This window comes from Dipodomys spectabilis, unplaced genomic scaffold (genome assembly GCF_019054845.1).
Source record: "Dipodomys spectabilis isolate Male_0828 unplaced genomic scaffold, ASM1905484v1 ptg000210l, whole genome shotgun sequence".
Lineage (NCBI taxonomy): Eukaryota > Metazoa > Chordata > Mammalia > Rodentia > Heteromyidae > Dipodomys > Dipodomys spectabilis.
The window spans coordinates 4,878,747-4,905,103 of record NW_024870887.1 but is presented as its reverse complement, the minus strand read 5'-3'; the positions used below and the strand labels follow the sequence as shown (position 1 = coordinate 4,905,103).

General features: G+C 41.9%; 2 protein-coding genes and 1 non-coding gene across 3 annotated transcripts in view; all 3 read right to left on the bottom strand.

Moving 5' to 3' along the window:
• The window catches only part of Wdr43 (WD repeat domain 43), a 54,504-nt gene extending 34,679 nt beyond the window's left edge, over positions 1-19,825 (bottom strand). The window contains exons 1-6 of the mRNA XM_042696705.1: positions 19,589-19,825; positions 11,077-11,214; positions 8,808-8,929; positions 4,428-4,548; positions 3,138-3,277; positions 1,247-1,349 (exon numbers count right to left, since the gene is read on the bottom strand). Coding sequence (XP_042552639.1) covers positions 1,247-1,349; positions 3,138-3,277; positions 4,428-4,548; positions 8,808-8,929; positions 11,077-11,214; positions 19,589-19,813 — 849 coding nt within the window. The 5' untranslated portion in view covers positions 19,814-19,825. The remainder of the gene's footprint in view (positions 1-1,246; positions 1,350-3,137; positions 3,278-4,427; positions 4,549-8,807; positions 8,930-11,076; positions 11,215-19,588) is intronic.
• LOC122122561 lies at positions 3,594-3,676 on the bottom strand. The gene has a single exon (XR_006150170.1). It is a non-coding gene; the product is annotated as a small nucleolar RNA SNORD53/SNORD92 (small nucleolar RNA).
• Positions 19,826-19,993: 168 nt separating the features above from the next.
• Spdya (speedy/RINGO cell cycle regulator family member A) overlaps positions 19,994-26,357 on the bottom strand; it is a 42,414-nt gene continuing 36,050 nt past the window's right edge. Inside the window, exon 7 of the transcript XR_006150163.1 lies at positions 19,994-20,004. The gene's annotated coding sequence lies outside the window, so the exon portion shown is untranslated. The remainder of the gene's footprint in view (positions 20,005-26,357) is intronic.

Below are 26,357 nucleotides of genomic sequence, written 5' to 3'. Positions count from 1 at the left end.
CTTTTGTATGTAATATGGGAACAAATACCAAAGCAATTCCTTTGGTATCAGACTCCTCTGATCAAAACTTCTGATTATCATGAGCTAGTCAGTGCACTGATCACAATGAATACAGACAATCCAATCCCATGCCCCTAACTTTACAAAGCTATTTTGTGGTTATTTTTACTAAAAAAAAAAAATTTTTCTTTGTCAGTCATGGGGCCTGAACTCTAGGGCCTGGGTGCTGTCCTTCAGCACTCTACCACTTGAGCCACAGTGTCACTTCTGGCTTTTTCTGCTTATGTGGTGCTGGGGAATTGAACCCAGGGCCTCATGCATGCAAGGCAGACACTCTCCCGCTGAGCCACCTTCCCAGCCCCTAAAAAATATTTTTAAGTACTTAAAACCACTCCTGGCTCTGCTCTCCCAATATAATCAGCAACGCCCCATCGTACATCAGAAAGCCAAGATTGTTAAAAGTACAATCAGTATCTAAACCAGATCTTCTGTTACACTTTTAAAAAATAATAAGACATACAAAAACTTCTAAATTATCTCTAAATACAAGTAAGAAGGTTATAAAACATGGGAGGAGCCTAGACTTAAAGTGAAAATCCTTATGCCTTTCCTTTCATTAAGTAGGATTCTTGCTGGCTCAATCTCTTAATACTAGTTCCAAAAAAAAACATGAAAAATAAAGCACTTCAATTAATCAAATGTATTTAACGGAGATATGAAAATCATTAAAATTTATAATTTTTACATAAAAATTCTAAAATATAAAAAAGTATGAAACAAAGTATAACCACAAAACTGTATCTAATATAGCAACCATACATATATCAATGACTTTTAATAACTAACTTAATGAATTTAAATACATATATAATCATTGAGTGGGGCACAGGTAGCTCATACCTATCTGTAATCTAAGCTACTTAGAAGACTGAGATACAACGATCAAGGTTCAAAGCCAGTCCGGGCAGTAAAGTCTCCAATTAACCACCAAAAAGCTAAAGTGGATCTGTGATTCCAGTGATAGTTCAAGCTGGCACACATGCACGCACGCACACAGACAAAAAGTAGTCTTTGATTACAAGCATTCCTGTTTCACACATGAAGCTTCTCAGTGATTTAGGAGTTACTCCAATGGGCTAAGAATATTTTGGTTACATTTTTTCATTACTCCCTCACATCTACACTTTGATTTTCAAAGTAAGTTTTATACAATCTAAAACCAATTCTCAAATAACAAGCCACTTACCTCTTCTTTGTTTTCTGACAAAGTCAAGTCAATAAAAACAGGTTCATCTGTAACTGTGAAAGACATTACTGCACTCTTTTCTTTGCTTTCTGACCGGACCTGCCTAGATAACAAATAAGCCATTAGGTAAAATGACAGTTTAGGTAAAATCACACTAAAGAATCCTGAAACAAAATTATGTCAGAGTTATATTGTAACATGTTTGCTTTAGAAAAAAGCATATAAAGCCAGGCACTAGTGGCTCACGCCTGTAATCCTAGCTACTCAGGAGGCTGAGATCTGAGGATCAAGGTTCATAGCCAGCCCAGGCAGGAGAAACCGTGAGACTCCTATCTCCAATAAACCACCAGAAAACCGGAAGTGGCGCTGTAGCTCAAGTGGTAGAGCGCTCGCCTTGAGCTGAAGAGCTGAGGGACAACGCCCAGGCCCAGAGTTCAAGCCCCACGACCAACAAAAAAAAAAAAAGAAAAAAGAAAAAAGCATATAAGCCAGGCACCGGTGGCTCATGCCTGTAATCCTAGCTACTCAGGAGGCTGAGATCTGAGGATCACAGTTCAAAGCCAGCCCAGACAGAAAGTCCGTGAGACTCTTATCTCCAATAAACCACTAGAAAACCAGAAGTGAGGCTGTGGCTCAAGAGGTAGGGCACTGGTCTTGAGCTGAAGAGCGTAGGGACAGCGCCCAAGCCCAGAGTTCAAGCCCCACGACCGACAAAAAAAAAAAAGAAAAGAAAAAAAGCATCTAAGCATCTGGCAAGCATCTGCCTATCTTCATGTCAATCACACTGCATTGATGCTTACACCTTGAAAAGTCCTGAGATCAGACTAATATTGTCTGGTCTCTTCTTTTGCAAAGTTCTATGTCCTTTACATTTCTAGTTTAACTTTAAAATCTGTCAATTTCTACAAAAAGTGATACTGGGATTTTGACTGGCATTGCACACATAGCTACAGTAAATTTGGGAAAAATTCACTTCATTAATAGAGAACAGTATAGAAAGTCAGTAAACTGTGTGTCTACAAACATACACATATATACATACATACACACACAGATGTATAGATGTATTCATTCACACACACACACACATATATATATATATATATATATATACACAAATGTACACACACACACAAATGCACGAAGTCCCTGTTATTCAGATTCTTGTGTGAATCTGGCTGCTTGGTTGGTTGTGGGGCTTGAATTCTAGACCTCAGCGCTATCCCTCAGCTCTTCAGCTCAAGGCTAGCGTTCTACCACTTAAGCCATAGCACCACTTCCGGTTTTCTGGTGGTTTATTGGAGATAAAGAATCTCATGGACTTTCCTGCCCAGGCTGGCTTTGAACTCACGATCCTCAGATCTCAGCCTAAGTAGCTAGGATTACAGGCGTGAGCCAGCAGCGCCTAGCTAAAATTTATTCTTCAAAATCACTACTCTTGCAAACCAATAAAAACATTAATGACCCACAGCTCAATGATCCCAACTGAGACTGAATGAGGGAAGGCTACTCTGCCTTATTTCAGCTCTCATACTATAAACAAGTGTCTACTGATTGTGTGGATTTTTTTTCTCATTTTAGTCAGTGACTTCACTGTTTATAATATATCCTATAAATCAAGTATTAAAGTGCCATATAGTGTTCCAGGTCTCATGAAGACAACATATAACTCAGACAAGACAATGGTGCCGTATATTTGCTAATCAAAAACATTCTAAAATAAGGTGTCTATTATGAATGCTCCCAATTTTTTTCTTAAAAAGGCTTATTTTTAGGCATTCAATTCTTGAAGTCAAGGTAGTTTCAACATCAAATACAATAAAAACAATTATCATACTTATCATTTGTATTAATCTAGGTTTAGACTCCCAAATCCAAAACAACTACCTACCAGACATTAAGTAACCGGTCATGTACTGCTCCAGATAAGAAATAAAGACCTGAAATTCCATCAAAAGGCTGGCTCTCATTGGGAGGTCGAACAGTAGTGAACATAAGTGTTGACACTGGCGTTGCATGTCCTGTGAAGTGCTGGATAAAGTTGTATCTCATTTAGGAGAATGACTTCATAATAGTAACATACATGTGTATCAAAAACAAACTAGCTATTATACATTTGACAGCAGAGCCCAACAAAGTAACAGTTGAATGTAACTCTAAGCAAACCAAATTACTAGTATTATAATCTCACTTACTAAAATGTCTACACAATATTCAATACTTTTTTCAGTACTATCTGCAAGTACTAAAGATATGCCTTGATCTTTCATGATCCTACCCAAGTATTTTTTCTTCCTTTTGTTTTAGTTAGATTCACTCATTTCTATCTACTTTAAAGGGGTGCTCAGCGCTCAGACACAGCCAAGGAATTGTAGGTCTTCATTTTACTCTCAGTGAGTCGAAACCACAATTAAGGCATCATCATTGCACCAAGTTCAGTAACCCCTTAGTGCAACTGATTATTCCTAATAGGTCCCCAGTTAAACTATAACTAGATGAAATGCTAAGTGCAAACTACGTACAAAAATGCTAAGCTTATTCCATAGCAAAATAAAAGTTTATTTCAATTTCCATTTATTTGGTTTACTCATTTTTCCAATTCATGTCAACATATGTAACCTGTCAGAAAGTCAGATTTGGAAGGTGATTTCTGTTAATCCTATTATCTGAAATACTTACAAATACAGAATCAATTTTGGTTTAGATTTGGTCGATGATTGTAACTCTTGAGATAGATTCTTACCATTTGCCCAGGCTGGCCTAAACTCCTGGGCTCAAGTGATCCTCCTGAGAGCAAGGACTACAATCATATGCTATCAATATCTTCTTTTGTGTGTACAAGTCCTGGGGCTTGAACTCAGGTCCTGGGCACTGTCCCTGAGCCTCTTTGTGTTCAAGGCTCGTACTCTATCACTTGAACCACAGTACGACTTCCAGCTTTTTCTGAGTAGTTTATTGGAGATGAGAGTCTCACAGGCTTTCCTGCCCAGGCAGCACATCCTGCTTTCAACCACAATCCTCAGATCTCAGCCTCCTGAGTAGCTAGGATTACAGACTTGAGTCACTGGTGCCCGGCTACAAGTATTCTTAAAATAACATTCTGCAGCTCATACATTTGTCTTCCCCCATAGATGCTTTATACATTGATTGTTATGCTTAGAAATAGTTTTGATTCACTTACTCTGTAGACTTCTTTAGTTTCCAAAACCCAGAGTTTGATTGTTCGACCAGCTGAAAGCAACATCTTTCCATCTGGGCTAACACACAGGGAAGTGACGCTGCTATTGTCTCCTTTCCACTTGCTGTAGTGTGAAGACAAGCAAATACATCTCAATAAATGGGGGAATATTTTACTCAGAGCAGAACAAAAGAAAACCTCAACATTTATAAATATTACCTACACCAAACTGTATCCCCTAAGTTATATTAGGGTAGTATTCTTGCATACTACCATAAAGAAGTCTCCCTGATGGAGTACTCTTGCATAATCTCCCTCTAGGAAGTACAGAATGAAGATCTTCCAGATATGCCATGAAATGGGTAGGTTAAGAGTGAGAAGAGGAAATGGCGCTGTGGCTCAAGCGGTAGAGCACTCTCCTTGAGCTGTAGAACGCAGAAACAGTGCCCAAACCCAGAGTTCAAGCCCCACAACTGACAAAAAAAAAGTTAGAAGAATGCAAAATAGAGAGCTGTGTATCCTGTGACTCGTGAGACAGACTGCTAATGATCAGAAAACTACCAAGCTAGCTGGACCTCCACAAGTCCATCTATTCTCACCACAATCCTTACTATCCTAAAAAGGTGAACCTTTCCATTACACTGGCAACACAAATGACTTTTCAAACTACAGCCTCAAAATAACCAAAAAAAAATCCAAAAGGTGATTTCCATGCCAAATCTACACAGATGAACTACCACTGTAAACTGAAACTGGGTACAAGTAATTCCTTTCTCACACTCAAGAATGATTATAAACTTGAGTCTTCACATTTTGTTTCATATCGTTATAGGCAATGACACTGGCTATTCACCTACTAAATTATACGTTACAAAGGATTAATACTTAGAATATATATATTAAGAATAGATAAGTAACTCCTTTGCATTATTAAGAATTCAAATGAATACAAAAGAGACCAACAGACACGACATTGTTGATAAACATAAAACTAGTTCAAAGAAATGTATGTACTCAAGTATAAAAAGCATAAAGAACTTTCTTCCTTTGTCTTGACTTCTAAACTCTTGTCAATCTTTTTTATCTTTGCCAGAACTGAGGTTTGAACTTGGGGCCTAGGCACAATCCCTGAGCTTCTTTTGCTCAAGGATAGCACCCTACCATTTGAGCCACAGTGCCACTTCTGGCTTTGTGTCTGTTTATGTGATACTGAGGAACTGAACCAGGGCTTCATGCATGGCAGGGAAGCACTCTACCACTAAGCCACATTCCCAGAAGTTTTTACCAATTTCCTATTTAGCAACTCCCACAGCTTCAAGACTCACAAATACTCATTACCTAATATTTTCACTACATTCATTTATAATAATAAGAAACCCTGGTCCCTACTTGCCTATAGGAAGCTGAGACACTTTCTGAATCTATCTTCCCACTCCACACTGAAGGTTAATACTATTACTAGGTCCCCCTGCAGCATATCCTAACCCTATACAGCAAGAATTCTGCAACTCATAGTGTGTTCCTGTATCTTCATCATCTAAGAACTTTTCAGGTCCAGCCTATCAGAATTACTATATCATGTATGTGTGCACATATATACAATATATGGAAACTACCAATTATACTTATTAAACATTTTAAAGGAGTGGAATGTTTCCATCTGGGAAATAAGATGGGTTCCAAGAAACAACCTACATATACTAACAAAAGGCCTCCAGATCCCTCCACAAGTTGAAGAACAAAGCCTTCTAGTTAGTAGCTTGCTTTTTCTTTCTGTGCTGGTCTTGAACTCAGGACCTGGGCACTGTTGCTAAGCTTAAGACTAATGTTCTATCACTTGAGTCACAGCACTACTTCCAGATTTCTGGTGGTTAACTGGAGATAAGAGTCTCACAGACTTTCCTGCCCGGGCTGGCTTTGAACTGGGGTTCTTAGATCTGGGCCTTCTGAGTAGCTAGGATTACAGGCATGAGCCACTGGTGCCCGGCTTCCAGTCAGCTTTTTAACATTTCTTTTTCAAATAGCAACAGCCAGTCAAGGATCTTCTGCAATCTGAAGAATGCCTTCCTTCAACATGAAAAATAGGAAGTAAAGCAAATGAACAAATCAAAACATAACACACGCAAAAGAAAATAGCAAAAAAAATATGAGAAAAACTCCTGAGGGAAAACTATTTCCAACTTTACTCTTTTGATCTTCAAATTATCCATCAACTGTCAGGGTTCAAAGACATTGGTGAACAACCAGAACTCAACCCCCATATGCACCCTTTTTCTCAGGAAGCTACCAACTGATGGGCTCCCTGAAAACATGCAGGGCTAACTAAACAAAGGGAGAAATAGGTCCCATCAGCAAAGAGACAATTTTCAGGCAAATGATGAAAGGAACCACAGTAGTAGTTGTCTGGCAGGCACTTCCTGCTTCACATGAAGACAAATCCTCCAAGAAATAAAATCTCAAGCCAAAAGCTAGTTACTGGAAACCAAACCAAGAATGGGAGGATTGTGGTCCCAGGCCAGTCTGGGCAGAAAAGTTTCTAATACTCCATCCATCTCAACAAAGGGAAGCTGGACACAGTGATGTGTGCCTGTCACTCAAGCCACAGTAGGAAACAAAATAGAGCAAAATCCCATCCAGTGAAAAAACAGGACCAAAGGCCTAGTTTAGAGAAATAGAACCCCATGGGGCTTGAAAGTCAAACCCCAATACCACCAAAAGAAATAGTAGGGAGAATGAGACTAACAGAGGAGCACACAGAAGGCAAAAATAAACAAACAACTGACAAATGGATGTGTCTACAACTGAGACTTACACTTGCAAGAGTGACAATATACTAATGATAAATATACTTTGGAAAATATTAAATTAAGTAGTAAGACAATTACAAACTCCAAGAAAAAGCAAACCAATAAACTTTTTGGCTTACCAAAAAGAAAATGTAAACCTAGGACATTTTAAACCCCAGTTTTAACATGACTCAGTATAAATAACAAATACTGCTGAACCACAACTAATATAACAATAAAGGGAGAAGGAAGAGGTAGAAGGAAACTAAAAGTTAAAATCCTTTTTTTCCTTAGGAGGAAATTAGTTATCTAAAATGGAAGAGGGTAAAAAAAAAAAAAATCAATTGACATCACCATAAGGATGCTAAGAATGAAACTAGAAACCCATTAGTTTATCCAATAGTACAATTTAGTGGAAAACAGGTCAAGCTGTTATTTAACCTATTTCTTAAATATGAAACGGGAACAGCACCGACCTCATAATGTGACTAAATCTATGTGTCTATGTGCTCAACAGTGTCTTCAACATTGGCCAATCCCTATGTTAAGGGTGGGGAATTTTTTCTTGCCATAGGTCAGTTGTACACAGACAAGAAAAATTACATGTCTGTCCCACTATGTGCTGAATGATTTTGAGGCCTGACAGGAACAAAAAGGTTCACACATATCTATGAAATACCAACCAGTCTTAACTTCCATTCCAAATACAGTAACATGGCCCTTACTCAGACTCACTGGATCAGTCTCTCCAAGGCAGGTGGCCAGTGTGGGAAGTATCACTACAGGTAAATGGAATGAAAACACTTTGCAACTACCTGGCTTACCTGTACCTTAGCTTCTTTAACCACCTTGTCTGCTAGGTCGTTTTACATTAACATGATTTCAAATTTAACTTTTCTAAAAACCCTGAAATCATTTGTCTTATTGCCATTAGTATCTATTCACTGAAGGATATTTTTATCCTCTACCATGCCATTATCTACCTTTCCTCCAGTTTACTCACTACAAATTCATCTTTCACTTTCCTACCTCCTTGGCTTTTATCATTCCCTTACCTTCCTTTGTTCACTCTTGGAAGTCCATCTCCCTGCTCTCCTCTATTCAAACTTAGCTGTCAAGGAAGTCAAACTGAAACCCTTTCTCTTACACCAGTACTTCCTACAAGTAATCATTTTACCTTATGACAGCTTTTTATACAATTTTACAATTTACTTTTTTTTTTTGGCCAGTCAGGGGCCTGAACTCTAGGCCTGGGCACAGTCCCTTAGCTCTTCAGCTCAAGGCTAGCACTCTACCACTTCAGCCACAGCACCACTTCTGGCTTTTTCTGCTTATTGGTGTTGAGGAGCAGAGCCCAGGGCCTCATGCCTACAAGGCAAACGCTCTACCACTGAGCCACTTTCCAGCACCTACAATTTCTTTATTTACTGAAACATTACATGCCCAATTTGATTTGATTCAATGTTCTTTAATAAGAAGGCTTTATAACCTTCTTTGTGTTTATATTTCCCACTGTCTAGGGCAAGATATATCAAACCCTAATGCATTTGCAAACAGTTAACTGAGCCAACCTCCAACCCCAATCAACCTTACTCACCATTTCACTTTGCAGGTCTCTAAGTTCCATTCCACAATATATTTATCGTCTGAACAACTATATAAGCAGCCCCTCTCTTGATGCCACTGTATGCAATTGACTCTGTTGTCATGTCCACCACTCTGCAGATTTTTTTAAAAAAGAAAAAAAAATTGCCTCATGATAAGGTATAAGATGAGGTATAACCTTAAATATTATATCCTACAAGGTATCTTATAGAATAGGGTATTCTAGAGTCATTACCACTTTACCAAATGTTAGATCTAAACCTAAATAAAGCCTTAACATGGACACATCCACTTTATAGTTTTCTAACATGAGAAAGAGGACAAACAAACTAGAACTTTATTGAAATATTAACTTCCCTTCTCCTTCATAAGGAAAACCTACAAAGAACACTAACTCAAATACTAGTTCTGTCATTTGATGTGCTTTTGAACATGAATGCCAATTCTAAGATTTTTAACAACAACAAAATGAAGCATTGAAGTCGAGTCCAAAATTAACTGTTTGTTCATTTATTTTTGGTTATGCTGGGGTTTTGAATTCACACTTACTAGTATTCTAAGGTTCAGTCAAGTCGCTAACTGGTCTGGTCAAGGGTTTTTTTTGTCATTGTAATGGGGTGTTGTTTAAGGGGGTGTGTTGGTTTTTTGTTTTGTTTTGCCTGGAGCCAACCTTGGGCCTCAATCCTCAAGTCTATTCTTATAGATGGGACCAAAGGGATTTGCCATAATGCCCAGATTATTGAGACACTGTGTCTTAGTAACGTTTTATCCAAGCTAGCCTAGAACCTTCAATGTTCTTGACTGGCTATATTACCTTTATCTGCAATCCCAGAACTCAGGAAACTGAGGCAGGAAGATCACTAGTTCAAGGCCAGCCTAGGCTACATAGCTAGCAAAAGGAAAAAAAAGCTGGGCACCAGTAGCTCATACCTGTAATCCTAGCTACTCAGGAGACTGAGATCTGAGAATTGCGGTTCAAAGCCAGTCTGAGCAAGAAAGTCCGTGAGACTCTTATCTCCAATAAACCACTAGAAAACTGGAAGTGGCACTGTGGCTCGAGCGGTAAAGCACTGGCCTTGAGCTGAAGAGCGCAGGGACAGCGCCCAAGCCCAGAGTTCAAGCCTCACGACTGACCAAAAAAATAAAGGAAAAAAATAAATCACCACTTCTTCAGGTAAACACAATGTCTTCTTAGAATATGGGAGACAAAGCTAAAGCAAAGTCTTGGGGGTTCAAGCCCCCAAACCAGCACAAAAAATAAGATATAAAACAGATAGACAGGGCTGGGAAGGTGGCTCAGTGGTAGAGTGCTTGCCTTGCATGCATGAGGCCCTAGGTTTGATTTCTCAGCACCACATGAGCAAAAAGAAAAAAGCCGGAAGTGGCACTGTGGCTCAAGTAGTAGAGTGCTAGTCTTGAGCTCAAGAGCTGAGGGAGAGTGCCCAGGCCCAGAGTTCAGGCCCCACGACCAGACCCCCCCCTCCAAAAAAAAAAAAAAAACCCACCAAAAAAACAGAAGCCAGCTGGCTGTGTTTAAAATATGTTTCAGGCAAAGAAATACAAATTAATAGTGACTCACATCTGTAATCCTAGCTACTCAGGAGGCTGAGATATGAAAATCAGGATTCAAAGTCAGCCCAGGCAGAAAAGTCCATGAGACTCTTATCTACAATTAGTCACAAAAAGACCAGAAGTGGAGATATGGCTCAAAGTAATAGAGCACTAACCTTGAGCACAAAAGCTCTGTGATAGCGTCCAGACTTAGTTCAAGCCTCAGATCGGGCTAAGAGTGAGAGGGAGTAGATTTCTCTAATGATTGATAATCAGTAGATGCTACATAACAAGAAAAACTTTGTTCTGTTCTCTCACACAGAAAGCATTCCTAGAATATTGAGTCCAGTTGGACAATAAACCACACTGTGATACTGCCTAACAAATCATATTAGCAATAATTTAACTGCTTTCTTTGTATCCTTTGACCACAAGTAGTATTCTTTTAAGCTGCTATATGCACTGCTTTGGAGTTCTCCTCATCCTTGTACCTGGACAATTATTTGAACAGTAATTCTTTGTCCTCTGACCTTTATTTAACAGGGATAGTTACTACAACCGGTAACACATCACTATTTGGTTCTTCAAACGGAGAAGAGCAGGGAAACTGCCTCTATAGTGACAATGTCATCACATATCTTGATGTCTTTTGATCATCTATAATCATATTTCCTCTCATCTTTTATAAAAGTACATGTCAATATACTTACTATTAATTTACTGTGCAACTCTCCTTTTACTGTACTGTACAATAAAATACTACCAACTGCTGTACCAAGAGCCAACAAATCAATCTGGTCACTTGTTCCTATAGATTCTGATTTCCTTTTTTTCCTCTGATGACTTTCCTGGAAGGGGGGGGGAAAAAAAATCAAAGCATGTTTATTAAATATTTCAAACATTACTTTAAAAATATTAAAATATCATTAACTCTTTGGGGGCAGAACTGGATTTGAACTCAGAAGCTTCGAGCTTGCTAAGCTCTTGATCAAGCTTCCTCCCACTTCTCTAACTTTTATTTTAGAAGGAGAAAGGACAAGGATTTACTACGCCATTTCTCACTTGAGATTTTAAAACAAAAAGTACTCCAGTTTTAAGAAAAGCTCAAAATTCTGTCTCATTTACCATCGAGGCAAACAGCAAACTTCATGACGAGTTATCTGGTACTCATTAGGGGTCTGAGCAGCCTCTATGGCCCTTCCATTTTGAAAAGATCCAAGGGAAGCCGCCACTCATAAAGCAAAGAGATCCATTTCTAGGCCACAATGCTTCCCTTTTCCTTCAAATGTTCCTCAAATTCTCCCTTAGTTTTCAAGAAAAGAGCTTTCGAACATGTTTATAATTATAAACACACATAAAATTCATTTTGAGCCAATAAATAGTCATAGCTAGTAGAACAATTCAGCACATACCAGAGAAATTGCTCTGAAGGCTGCTTAAGGGCTAATCTGGGAGTTTCAGGCTGACATGGTGATTCTGATTATTTAAAAGACACATGCTTCCACCTAGGAGCAAGTGTCACACTTTTTTGATTCATTTCAGTTGTGATGCTAACAGCATGTCTGTCCACCAAAAAAAAAAAAAGCAAAATCACCGATGATCACAGTTTAAGAGAAGGCTGTCAGAATTTGTAATAATGAAGTATTATTTTACTTCAGAACTTCTCTTTTTTTTTTTAGAGCCCACCCAATCTTTTTCAGTACAAAGAAGCTAGAGAATCTACCCTTTTAATATGAAACATACTAACATTATAGAAAAGGAAACATTTTCTTAGTATGGAATCTCTGCTGTGAGGAAAACAATCAAACTAAAGAAACAAAAATCTCCCCAATTAATAAATAAAACCATAAATAAAAACTAATGTTGCCAGTGCGTGTAAAGTATTGTATTCCTAAAATAGTTTCCTTTTTCTATCCCTTTAAGGAGAATGCTACATTTGAAGAATATGGACACACTTAAAAGATGTGAGGAGACGGGGCTGGGAAGGTGGCTCAGTGGTAGAGTGCTTGCCTTGCATGCTCGAGGCCCTGGGTTCGATTCCTCAGCACCACATAAGCAAACAGAAAAAAGCCGGAAGTGGCACTGTGGCTCAAGTGGTAGAGCGCTAGCCTTGAGCTGAAGAGCTGAGGGACAGCACCCAGGCCCAGAGTTCAGGCCCCACGACCGGACCCCCCCCCCCCAAAAAAAAAGAGATGTGAGGAGAAAAAACTTTTCACTTATAGAAAAAAAAATAACAATTTCTGCCTGGGGTGTGGCTCCCACCTGTAATCCTAGCTACTCAGGAGACTGAGATCTGAAGCCTGCAGTTGAAAGCCAGCCTAGGCAAAGTCCATTAAGAATACAATTAAGCACCAGAAAATGGGAAGTAGAACTGTGGCTCAAAGTGGTAGAGAGCTAATAAATAACATTTTCTCAGTCCTTCAAAATATACCTATATGTATAAACTTAGAGAAGTTACAATTAAAAGCTACAGTTTGAAAACTGACTTTCCAGCTTCAAACACTAAAACTTTATAGAGCCCTAAGTCACTTCAGTTACATGGATTTTTTTAAATCTACCTTTTGAATAATCCCAGAAGGCAAATGGGTTTCTGCCTAGGGTTATAAATACAAATACCTATTTCACAGACAGTGGGGAAGACTGTCAACCTACTATAGGCTAAGCATCCCTAATAAGAAATTTTTAAGTTTCAGAACATTTCTGATTTGGGATATTCAGACCAGGAATGATCAAACAAGAAATAGACTGCATACATTCTGTACTAAATCAAAAAATTTATTTAGAGTAGGAAATTTCTATCGTGGTTTTTCTAAGTCAAACCGAATTACTTACAATGAGGATTTTAATGTGTAAAACAAAATACTGGTCCAAGTATGTACATGCTTTGCAACTGACTTTATATGCTTTAAAAAGCACAAATTAAACATTAACATCATCAAATCCCTAGTCTATTTGTACAATCTATTTCTAGAAGCAAAGGCAGGTGGAAGGAATACCTACAGCATTTATGCACAACTACAAGAAAAGTGGTCTAAAATTAAATAATCCAATTAAGTGGTTTAATAACAACTAAGACTTGGACACTTTTCAGGGTTGGGTGATCTTTTTAAAAGTATCTTCCCACTAAGCAGAATAAGCATGTCCAAACATGTAATGCATCCACCAAATCAGAAGTTTATATAACCAGTAGGCATTTTAGTAAGATCTAGTACTTCGAGTACTATCCCATCCCAAATATTTCTGAATTCAAAGCCAGTGCTATTGATCCCAATTCCAAGTTTGTATCACATTCATCAGACTGGCATACACTTTACTATATGCTTTTCCCTTCACTTGGAAACCTTTAAACCTTTTCATACACATTTCAATTTTCCTGGTTAAGAATCCTAGCCAAGCTTAAAGCAAATACCATTTCTACTTTCTCTTTAGAAAGAGAAAGTTACTCTATCAGATACAGTCCTCTGAATGGTTTCTATTTCTCCTCAGTCAGACTCAATTGTACTCTCTAAGACCCCAACACAATGCCATGTGCACACTGATTATAATCAATTTATGTGAACACATAATTTAGAAAGGTTGACTGACAATTTGGTTCATATATAGATGGAAAGTCTATGTGAGGTGCCAGAATGAAGATTAAAAGAATGTAGCTAAGGAATGAAGATTACTAAGAAGTCTTCCAGAATAATCTTTTTTTTTTTTTTTGGGCCCGCGGTCGTGGGGCCTGAACTCTGGGTCTGGGCGCTGTCCCTCAGCTCTTCAGCTCAAGGCTAGCGCTCTACCACTTGAGCCACAGCGCCACTTCCAGCTTTTTTCTGTTTGCTTATGTGGTGCTGAGGAATCGAACCCAGGGCCTCGAGCATGCAAGGCAAGCGCTCTACCACTGAGCCACCTTCCCAGCCCCTTCCAGAATAACCTTAACAACAAATATTAACAACCTGTTCAAATGAAAGCTTATCACGCATTTGAACAAGAGAGCAATCAGAACACTGAGGGTATATGAGTGTTAATGTGTGTGCTATAACCAAGGAATATACAGATGCACTGAAGATAGGGAAATAAAGCCTATCCAGATGAGAAGTCAGGATTTAGTTAGTAATCGAGCAATGACAACTGTAATTCCAGAGTAAGAACAGTTCATATATATACACCTAGAGAACTCATAAAAATACTTATACATGGGGCTGGGAAGGTGGCTCAGTGGTAGAGTGCTTGCCTTGCATGCATGAGGCCCTGGGTTCGATTCCTCAGCACCACATAAGCAAAAAGAAAAAAGCCGGAAGTGGCGCTGTGGCTCAAGTTGTAGAGTGCTAGCCTTGAGCTGAAGAGCTGAGGGACAGTGCCCAGACCCAGAGTTCAGGCCCCACGACCGGACCCAAAAAAAAAAAAAAAAATACTTATACATATAAATGAAACAACTTCCACAGAACTTACCATGAGCAGTAGTCATATTTTCCATTCTACTTCAATTTTAGTGCCATTACAACCTAGTAAACCTAGATCAAAACCTGCTTATGAAAAAAAAAAAAACTGACCTCTACACACTGACATGCATGCCCCAAGTTTTAAGTTTCATTCTGCAAGTAGTCTCCTATTCCATTTCTTGGCCTATCTTACTGTGACTTACATTGGCAAATGATAACCGTGAAAAAGCATTACATAAAATTGCAAACTGTATTTATATGTAACAATTAAGTTCTAGGTAATGTGTATTAGCACAGAAATTGTCAACTGGCTCTAATCTGCAACCTCTCACTTCTTACAAGTTTAAATACTTGAGACCTCTAGACAGTACAAGAACACATCTGAATTTTCCTGCATCTCGAACGGATAATTTTGGAGACAGCTCACATTTTTCCTAGAAATATCATTATACTACTACGTGGCCTGGTCCAATGTCTGAAACATTGTGTGCTTCATTCAATGAGTATTAAGCTGTATGGGGTCATGTTAACTGCAGTGACAGCAACGCAGCATTAGCACATTTACTGTTGTAGCCAACAATCAGTTACAGGTCTGTTCTTCCAGGGCTGTACAGCCAGTAAGGATAGTAGAAAAGTTTGAGAGTAGGTAATAAAACAAGATCTGTTTCTATGTGCCTCAACTTCCTGTGTGGTTCTGATTTGTCATTTAACATCTTGACTCCAGATTATAAATACATACTTGAGAAACTAACTATACAGGTAGAAATGCAAAGGAAGGTATTATAATTGTTCTGAAACCAAGAACAAGAGCAGAAATCTGTTTCTACCTTAACACATACTAAAGAAACCCAGCACAAAAATTTATCTTTCTCCATTGATAATTATTCATCATACATTTGGGCTTTTTGTCTTTGAGTTGCTAATTACTAAACCAAATGCAGAAAAACCTATCAACTGATTCATAGTAAAGAACATGCATTGTGGGCTGGGAAGTTGGCTCAGTGGTAGTAGCGTGCTTGCCTCGCATACATGAGGCCTTGGGTTCGATACCTCAACACTACAAAGCAGAAAAAAGCCACAAGTGGCACTGTGGCTCAACTGATGTGGCATTAGCCTTGAGCTGAAGTTAGCCTTGAGCTGAAGAGCTGAGGGACAGTGCCCAGGCCCAGAGTTCAACCCCCACAACCAACCAAAAAAAAAGAACATTCATTGATTTATCCAATAACATTTTATTAAATACTTACTATGTTATCAGTCTTTTCTACACTAATAACATTTGTAGCCTCATTTAATCTTGAGAGCCCTGAAAGGTGCATGCTAGAGACAGGTCATATATTAAGACCTTAAGAAAATGCTGGGAACATGGGCTTCTTATTATTTCATGCCTTGTGTTTTAAGCTCCAAAGGCATCAATAAATGGCTGAGTTTAAGATGTGAGCATCTTAGAACTTAAGTGGTAATGAATATAACCCAGGGGACGTGGGAACAGAGATGGAGCAGTTGCTATATATACCTATTCACTTACTTTTTTTTTTTAAATCAGTCATGGAGCTTGAACTCTGAGCCTGGGTGCTATCCTTGAGCTCTTCAGTTCAAGGTGAGCACTCTACTTGTGAAGTGCCCAGTTTTTTTAAGTCACAACTTTAATTCTATACATGTCCACATTTGTTTTAATACAGGAAAACTCCCCCTGCCTGTTTCTCAAAATAAAACACTTCAGATTACATTCCCAAGATGATAGGAATGGGATATCTCTACAATCCTCCTAGATTCTAATTCTGTGACTCAGTTCAAAGAGCAGTGGACTAGGGCTGGGAAGGTGGCTCAGTGGTAGAGCGCTTGCCTTGCATGCATGAGGCCCTGGGTTCGATTCCTCAGCACCACATAAGCAAAAAGAAGAAAGCCAGAAATGGCCCTGTGGCTCAAGTGATAGAGCTCTAGCCTTGAGCTGAAGAGCTGAGGGATGGTGCCCAGGCCCAGAGTTCAGGCCCCACGACCAGACCCAAAAATAAAAAAATTTTAAAAAGGGCACTGGAATAGGGGTCAGAGTTTCCTGTCCTTAGTGGCCTTTATTAAGGCCTGAAGTGGTTAAGGCTTAAGTCATTTACCTTTTTTTGTGTGTGTCAGCTGTGGGCCTTGAACTCAGGGCCTGGGCACTGCCCCGAGTCTCTTTGTGCTCAAGGATAGTACTCTACCACTTGAGCCAGAGCCATTTCTGTCTGGTTTTTGAGTTTCACGGGGACTTTTCTGCCCAGGCTAGATTTGAACCTCTATCCTCAGATCTCAGCCTCCTGAGTAGCTGAGTAGCATGAGCCACTGATCCAGCCTGGCTTGTCATTGACCTTTTATAACCCTGACTCTCATCCAGTTGTTAAATTTTTGTTCTGATTTGGTTGTTTCTTATGGTTCTGGGTATTGAACCCTGGGCCTGTGTCTGCTATGTGTTAAACTACATCATTGGCCCTCCATTTCTTTAAATGCAGTAAATTCTGAGCATTTCATAAGATACATTGCTAATGCCGAGTACAGGTGGATCTCACCTGTAATCCTAGCTACTTAGGAGGCTGAGATCTGAGGATAGGGGTTGGAAGCTGGCAGAGGGAAAGTCCCCAAGGGATTCTTATATATAATTAATCACTCAAAAACCTGGAAGTGGCACTGTGGCTCAAGTGTTAAAGAGTGCTAGCCTTGAGCACAAATAGGCTCAGGGTTCAAGCCCCACAACCAACCAAAAACAAAAAGAGATACCTTGCTAAAATAAGGACATTTAAATATCAGAAATGGAAACTCTCAGTGAGTCTTCCAGTCTACAGATGGATTGTGGAGGAACTTTCTAGGGCAAGAAAAGCACAGGTTCTACAACAGTGCTACACCCCCAGCACAAGACTTAAGGAGCTCAACTCCCCAAATTAAAGCAACTTAGTTTGACAAAACGTTTCAATTTAGTGTTAGTTATGAAACCAAACCCAGTGATTTTCCTATAATATACATGTGTTGTGTATATGTGTATGTGTATCTCCAAACTATGATTTTGAGACTTTAAGTTTCAATACAATGTGACTGCAAACCAACAAAAGGGCAAAATGCATGACACCTAATATAACATGCCAATCTAATATTAACTTATTTTCCTGCCAGTCCTGGGGCTTCAACTCTGGGCCTGGGCACTGTCCCTGAGCTTCTTTTGCTCAAGGCTAGCACTCTTACCACTTGAGCCACAGCACCACATCTAGCTTTTTCTGTGTATGTGGTATGGAGGAATCAAACCCAGGGCTTCATGCATGCTAGGCAAGCACTCTACCACTAAGCCACATTCCCAGACCAATATTAACTATTTTGTTAATATAACCAAAAACTGAGCTTTAAAACCATAACTAAGCCTGGTTCCATTTTTGACTTAATGGAAGCTGAGTCTTACCTACCTAACAAGACTAACTATACAAATACAAGAGACCAATAATAGCAACACAGTGCTTACACACCAATAACTATTGCTGTGAAGCAGAGCTTGGGCTGAAAGGTAGACAGTACCAAATGGGTACATATATCTAAAACTACTACTCTATATTGCTCCATCACTACTACTAAGACTGTACAGGACTGCTAAATTATAAAAACAGATAACAACCTTAAAAAGGAAAAACATACAGAGGGCTGCAATTCTAATAAATGACAACTTTTTTCCAGTCTTGAGTTATGTGCCTGACTTATCCTGGTAGGTGCACTTTATTAACCAACACGACAAACTATGGAAATGTAGACTAAATTCTGAAAAAAAAAATCTAAACATACTCACCCGAAGTACAGCAGTTAAACAGACTCCTCTCTTTCAAACCAGATTTACCAGTGTCCTGGTAGTCACGTGGAGTAAGATTTATCCTAAATACAAGCTTTTCAAGTTTTGCTTCGTTAAGGCAGAAATGCCCTATGTTTCAGGATAAAACCAGCTACTTCAAAGTCACACTGAGTCTGATTCCGTTTCTCTAACTGCTGTAAGCACGTGCGTGTGAGTTTGAGCACATGTAATCTAGTGACTCAACCTGACAGGGAAAAGGCTTCCCTAACTCGGCAGCTTCCCATCTAAAGGGTATTTCTAGCGTCGTAGGAACCCAAGCTACTACACTTCACATTTTACCTCCACGTTCTAACGAAAACTTCAAGGGAAGAGGTTTGAAAGGGGATCTTGCAAGGATTTAAATTTTTTTTTTTTAAGAAAGTTCAAAAGGCTTGAAAATGAAAAGAAGCCTGAGCAAGCCAAGACTTTGGCGTGCGTGAGCCTTCCACCGCCTAGTTGTGGAAGAGAACACGTGTAGAACCGGCATCTTGGCCAAGAGAGGGTCCCGGAAGCAAGTGGAACTGACTTGTGCAACCCCCCAGGCCCACGTACAAGCAATACGCCGGGGCTGGGATACAGACCAGTACTACTGTCCCGGCTTAGGGACAGTCACAGGCCAGGGTCAGGATGTGCACCGGTCGACGAGCAGCAAGGCCTGGCAGTCAGACGCCCCTGGGGAGGTGCGGGGGGGGGGGGGGTACGCAGGACCTCAGCGAACATGGCGGCCGGGCGACAGCGGGGCGCAGACTGCGTGGAGCCCGAGAGCGAGCCGCACCCTCTCGCTGCCCTCGGGACAGGCTGCACACGCGGCGGCGGCGTGGGCCCAGGGCGCGCCGCGGCTGCGCTCCGGGCCGCCCGGTCCCGGGCCGCCAAGCGCGAAGCGGGACCGCGCGCTCCCCGGCCTGGCGCGCCGAGGCCGGGCGCGGGAGGACCCCCAGCCCCTCCCCGGGCCCCCGGCTCTACCTTGGCCTGCAGCCGCGCTGGCGCCCAGGCCAGGCAGGTACAGGTACCGCTGAGGTGCGCGGAAGGCACATACTCCTGATGCAGTCGGTTGTTGGCGGTCTCCCACACTCGTAAGTGGCCGTCGGCAGAGGCCAACGCGAAATAGGCCTCTCTGTCGGGAGAAAAGGCGCAGGGAACCCCGGCCGAGACCGGGGGGTCGCAGCTACCGCCGCCACCCGCCGCCATTGCTGCTCAAGCTCCGCCGCAGCCACGTGTTCGCTTGTGCGCAGGCGCACCGGACCGGGGCGGTGCCTGTGGGAGGAAGTGGGGCGGAGGGAGCGCCGGGGGAAGGGGGCGTGGTCCGTCGCAAAACGAGCATTGGGCGGGGCGGACCCACCCTGCGACGGTGGCCGAACGAGGCCATTTGCTAATTTAGCCTCCGGAGAGTGAAGCAACGAGGAGGAAGTAATCCTTTATGCTGAGCAAGGACTTTTGATTTTCTTTTAATGGTTTTACAAAATTGAGGAAAATAGGGGCGAGGGAGTGGCCGGAGTAGTGGAGCGCCTGCCTGCTTGCTTGCTTAGAAGTTCGGTGCTCTAAGTTCAAACCCTTGGCTCACCCCTATCATCTTAGCTATTCAGGAGGCTGAGATCTGAAGATGACGGTTCGAAGCCAGCCCGGGCAGAAAAGTCTGTGAAGCATTAACCACCAAAATGCTGGAGTTGTGGTTCAAGTGGAAGAACACTATCCTTGAGCACAAATTCTCAGGGATAGTGCTCAGGACCTGAGTTCGAGCCCCAGGACCCTGGTCATATCCCAGACCTTGTCACAATAAGGGCACTACCTCTGTCATCTCAATTTCTCCACCCGCCCCCTTAGTTCCATTTCTGTTTTTTCCAGATCACTCATTGTAGTTGACTTTAGTAAATATTTCTATCACTATCTCACAGTCTTTTCACCAACCCTCATCCCTTCTCCTGGAAGACTGCACTTCATTTTCACTTAAATTTATCATTCTAAATGGCTCTTTCCCATATCAAAGTCTTTCCTTGGTAAAATTGCATCCTCTTCACCTATCAACACCTGAATGTATCTACAACAAAGCCAGTCACTTTGTTATGATTCTTGTCCACCTTAACTTCACCTGGGAAGTCCATACTGCCAAGTTATAAGTTGTTCCATAATCCAGACAGTAAATCATATCACCATAAAATTCTTCTCCATCTTTGCTCTCAGTGGATGGCTTTGCTTTCAATTTCCTAAGAAAATAGAAGCAATCAAAAGAACTTCCACAAGCTCCCAGTGCTATTAACTCTCCATGTATTCCATCTCTAATGGGACTATGTATGGTGAACTCTTCCTATTTCTGGCTAAAGCCACTACTCCACTTAATTTCGAGATTCTATCTCCTCCTCTCTACTCAAGGATATTATTCCAAAAAGCCTTTCCTCTCTCCAATAGCACCACTTTTACTTCTCAACTTCCTTTCTAATAACATAGACATGTTTTTATTTCTCTTCTATTTCTTTGTGCCTGTATAAGGCTGGTGCTGTGCCATTGAGCCATACCTCTACTTCCAGCTTTTCTGTTGGTTAACCTGCACCAGCAAGTTTTGAACTTCAACTCTCAGATCTCTAGCTAAGATTTCAGGCATAAGCCACCAGCTCAGCAGATGTGAACTTATTTAGAAATAAAGTTACAAAAATAATTTGATGAGGGCTGGGAAGGTGGCTCAGTGGTAGAGCGCTTGCCTTGCATGCATGAGGCCCTGGGTTCAATTCCCCAGCACCACATAAGCAAAAAAGAAAAAAGCTGGAAGTGGTGCTGTGGCTCAAGTGGTAGAGTGCTAACCTTAAGCTGAAGAGCTGAGGGACAGTGCTCAGGCCCAGAGTTCAGGCCCCACGACCGGACCTAAAAAATAATAATAATAATAATAATTTGATGAGCCGGGTGCCAGTGGTTCACACCTGTAATCCTAGCTACTCAGGAGGCTGAGATCTGAGGATCACAGTTCAAAGCCAGCCCAGTCAAAGAAAGTCCGTGAGACTCTTTCTCCAATAAACCACTAGAAAACCAGAATTGGTGCTGTGGCTCAAGCAGTAGAGCTCTAGCTTTGAGCTGAAGAGCTGAAGGACAGTGCCCAGGCCCAGAGTTCAAGCCCCACGACCGGCAAAATAATAGTAATAATAATAATCTGATGAAAGATTTCTCCATAGTATTATCCTGGATTTATCCCTAAATCCAATGACTGAAATAATAAGAAAAAAGACACAGAGACACACATGGAGAAGATACATATAGTGAAGAAAGGTAAAGGGCTGAGAAGGTTGCTCAGTGGTAGAGCGCTTGCCTTGTGTGCATGAGGCCCTGCGTTCGATTCCTCAGCACCACATAAGCAGAAAAGGCCAGAAGTGGCACTGTGGCTCAAGTGGTAGAGCCCTAGCCTTGAGCTGAAGAGCTGAGGGACAGCGCCCAGGCCCAGAGTTCAGGCCCAAAGACCAACAAGAAAGAAAGAGAAAGAAAGGAAGGAAGGAAGGAAGGAAGGTAATGACAGTAGTAAAGAAAGAAAGGTAAAGACAGTAGTAAAAACCAAAGAATACTAAAAGAGGCATAGAATTCTGACCTCCAAATCTGTGAGAGAGCACATTTCTGTTGTTTTAAGTTATTTTGTTTATGGTAATTTGTTACATTGGTCCTAGGAAACAAGCACAGATTAGAAATAGGCCTCTTGCATTTAACATATCCAAATCAAATTTGCACTTAAGAAGTTCCTATGGCAAGTATTTTTTAATTGATAGATTATAATAACTACTAAGAAATAAAGATGCTGCATCACTGAAATAAAAAGTTGTTTCTTTTTTTTTTGAGATAGGATCTCCCTGTGTAACCCAGGCTAGTCTGGAGTTCACAATCTTTTTTTTTTTTTTTTTTTTTTTGGGGGGGGTCTGGTCGTGGGGCTTGAACTCTTGGCCTGGGCGCTGTCTCTCAGCTCTTCAGCTCAAGGCTAGCGCTCTACTACTTGAGCCACAGCGCCACTTCTGGCTTTTTTCTTTTTGCTTATGTGGTGCTGAGGAATCGAACCCAGGGCCTCATGCATGCAAGGCAAGCGCTCTACCACTGAGCCACCTTCCCAGCCCTGAATTCACAATCTTCATACCTTTTCCTACCAAGTGCTGGTGTTATAGGCATGTACTACTATTCCAGTCTGGATTGTTTCTTTTAATGAAGTTTTCAAAAGCAAAGAAAAGTGGAGGACTATTACAAGAGTCCTACATCTGAACAATGAGTTCCTGAAGAGAAGAGAGAATGTGAAGGGGAAGAAAATGTCAGAGATCAGAAAAGGTTTTCCCCAAACTGAAGACTGTAAATTACTAAATTGGAAAGACTTTCACAAAAATGAATAATCTCATTCATAACTAGGTAAAGGATGGGGTAGGGGAGAGGGTTCGTGGTAGACCATCTACCTAAGCAAGCCCAAGTCTTTGAGTTCAAAATCTCAGCACTTCCAACTATATGCAAAGTATTTCCATGTGGATGATTGGCCATGTGTACCTTAAATTCAACAACTTTTAAAACTTTTTGTAGCACAGGCTGCTCATGCCTTGTTTTATTTATTCCTAAATTCCTCTACTATATTGATGAGCCTTTCCTTTTTCACCGGGACATATGACTCTCCAGAATAAAGACTAATCTTCCAACCTTCTTTTTTTTTTTTTTTTTTCGGTTGTGAGGCCTGAACTCTGGGCCTGGGCGCTGTCCCTCAGCTCTCCAGCTTAAGGCTAGCGCTCTACCACTTGAGCCACAGCACTACTTCTGGCTTTTTTCTTTTTGCTTATGTGGTGCTGAGGAATCGAACTCAGGGCCTCAGGGATGCAAGGCAAGCGCTCTACCACTGAGCCACTTTCCCAGCCCTCTTCCAACCTTCTTTACATCAAGATGATGCTATACAACTACAGGCCAGTAGGAAAATATCCTTTATATTGAATTCATAGTCCTGTGAGCATGCTTGGACTTTCAGTTCAATTGCACTGTCTGCCAATCTTTAGAAAGGGCATTAAAATCCAAAGAACAAAAGTTGCTGATTGGATTGACCTAATTAATAATCCCTGCCATTCCACTTTGTCAAATGTCATGTTAAAGATCTTACCCAAATCATTTAACGCTCCCTGATCAGTCTTCTTACAGGTAAAATGGAAATGCTTATTTCCATGAAATTTAAATCAGTCTCTAACACACCTACTATTGACAGATCCTTAATGAACTTGCCAAATGAACTATTAAACCAACAGGATAGTGCTATTTAACATGAAATTGGCCTTCCAACTGTACTGATCCATGTTTTAAGATGTGTCTATTAGCCAAGCACTGGTGGCTCACACATGCAATTCTACCTACTGAGGAGGCTGAGATCTGAGGAGCCGGTTTCAAAACCAATCCAGGCAGAAAGGTCCAGGAGACTCTGATTGCCAATTAATCACACACACACACACACACACACACACACACACACACACACACACACACACACAAGAAGTTTGAGGGAGGCTAAAACATTTCTTATATTTTATTTTTATTTTTATTTACTTTTTAGAGTTGAGGACCAAACTCAGGGCTTTGCACCTGCCAGGAAAGTGCTCTTCTATTTAGCTAAATCCCGAACCCCTATTATTTTAGTGATTAAAAAAAAAATTCTGGGACTGGGAAGGTTGCTCAGTGGTAGAGTGCTTGCCTTGCAAGCATGAGGCCCTGGATTTGATTCCTCAGCACCACATAGCAAAAAAGTTGGAGGTGGCACTATGGTTCAAGTGATAGAACACTCGCCTTGGGCAGAAGAGCCCAGGGACAGCCCCCAGACCCAGAGTTCAGACCCACAACTGAATAAATAAATAATAAAAAATAAATTCTGTTGAGGCTGGGCACTGGTAGCTTTTGCCGGAAATCCTAGCCACTCAGGAGGCTAAGATATGAGGATTGCAGTTCAAAGTTAGCCCAGGGAAAGAAAGTCTATGAGACTCTTAAATTCTGTTGAATTAAAAAATTCTGTTGAATTAAAAAATTCTGTTGAATTAAAAAATTCTGTTGAATAAGTACATGTCAAATAATGCCACCTCACTTTTCTGATTTCTGTGTCTGGAGATGAGGACAGGAAAAGGGACTTGCAGGGGAGGGACTGGGGAAGGATGCCTTGGTCAGCTGGGAAAGGACAAATGCATCTCGGAACTAGTTTATTTCTACATCTGGAGGGAGGCCAGATAAATGTCTGTTCAAAATCAATAGCAAGCTGGTAGGAGGCTTTATAGCATGGATGCTGTGACCCGCTGTCGTGTGTGTTCTCTTGCGCTCTTCAGCTCAAGGCGGGCGCTCTACCGTTTGAGCCACAGCGCCACTTCCGGTTTTCTAGTGGTTTATTGGAGATAAGGGTCTCATGGACTTTCCTGCCGGGGCTGGCTTTGAACCGTGATCCTCAGATCTCAGCCTCCAGAGTAGCTAGGATTACAGGTGTGAGCCAGCGGCGCCCAGCTCAAATCTTATTTTCCTTATTCCTGAGACCAGGTGGGGAATCCGCCAGAGGTAAATTCTTCGCCCACATCCCGGGCAGCAGGAGAGGCGGCGAGCACCAACAGTTCGCGCTTCTCAGCCGCTTCTTCAGCTAAGCTTGAGTGGGCACGCCGCACGGGGCTCCAGGTCCGCACGCCCCTCCCTTCCTGACGCAGGCGCAGTAGTGTCCGGGGTTGGCAAAGCCTCAGTCTCCTGAGTCAGCGCGTCGGGCGGGGAGGGGCGTGGCCTGGCTGCGTCACTGGTATGCGCCTGCACCTGGCGTCACGCTGGCGGACGGGAGCCCGCGGTTCCCCATCCGCTGCCATTTCTCGGGTGGTGGCGGGATCTTGGGGTCACTGCGTTGCCGTCATTGTGGTGCGGTTTGGGGATACACTCTTGAAGAACCTGGTTCTGTGTTGGCGAGGGATGCACGATGCGGAGAGAGGAGAGAAAGGGAGAGAGAGGTGAGAGGGAGAGGGAAGAGAGAGAGACAAGGCGAGGGAGGCGCCAGAGTCGCCCCGGACGGAGCCCTCCTCGTCGCCCAGGCGCGGACCAGATGTCTTTCGTTGGAAAGCTCCAGATCCGCCACCTTGGGAGGGATCACCTCGAGATCAAGAGGACTCGAGTGGAGAGCCGCACCGGGGGTCGCTCCCTGCCGGCCTGGCCCGGTCCGCGCCGTCTCCGGCCGAACCCGATGAGCTTCGAGACTTCCTCGTCAGCGTCCGGAGAGGGACCCTTTTCGGGCTGGGTCGTTGATGTTAAGTGTGATTTGGAGGAAACAGTCTAAAGGTTATTTTGTCGGAACAAAGTCAGATGTGTAAATTATCCCCGGGTGGGGGGGCCGGGGGGACGGCAGGAGCAGTCCAGTTCAGCGAGATTGTGGGGAAGTGCCCCGACCCGATGCAGGCCAGTTCCGGGTAAGCGTTTCCTGCTTAAGAGGCCAGTATTGGACGCCTAGTGTTGTTGAGAAGAGAGGGCCTGCGCTAGGCAGTCCAGAGGCAATGCGGTGGGATGGGGGTGCATATCGGTTCCACAACATCTCACGTTCGTTTGCATTTTTCATTTTTTCCAATAAACCAGGATCTTAGGATTTATTGCTAATTTTTGGAGGAAATAAGCCGGGCGCTGGTGTCTCACGTGTCTCACTCCTGTGAGATCTCACTCCTGAGATCTGAAAATGGCGGCGGTTAGTAACCAGCTGAGGAAGAAAAGTCTGAGAGACTCTTATTTCCAATGAACCTCCCAAAAGCAG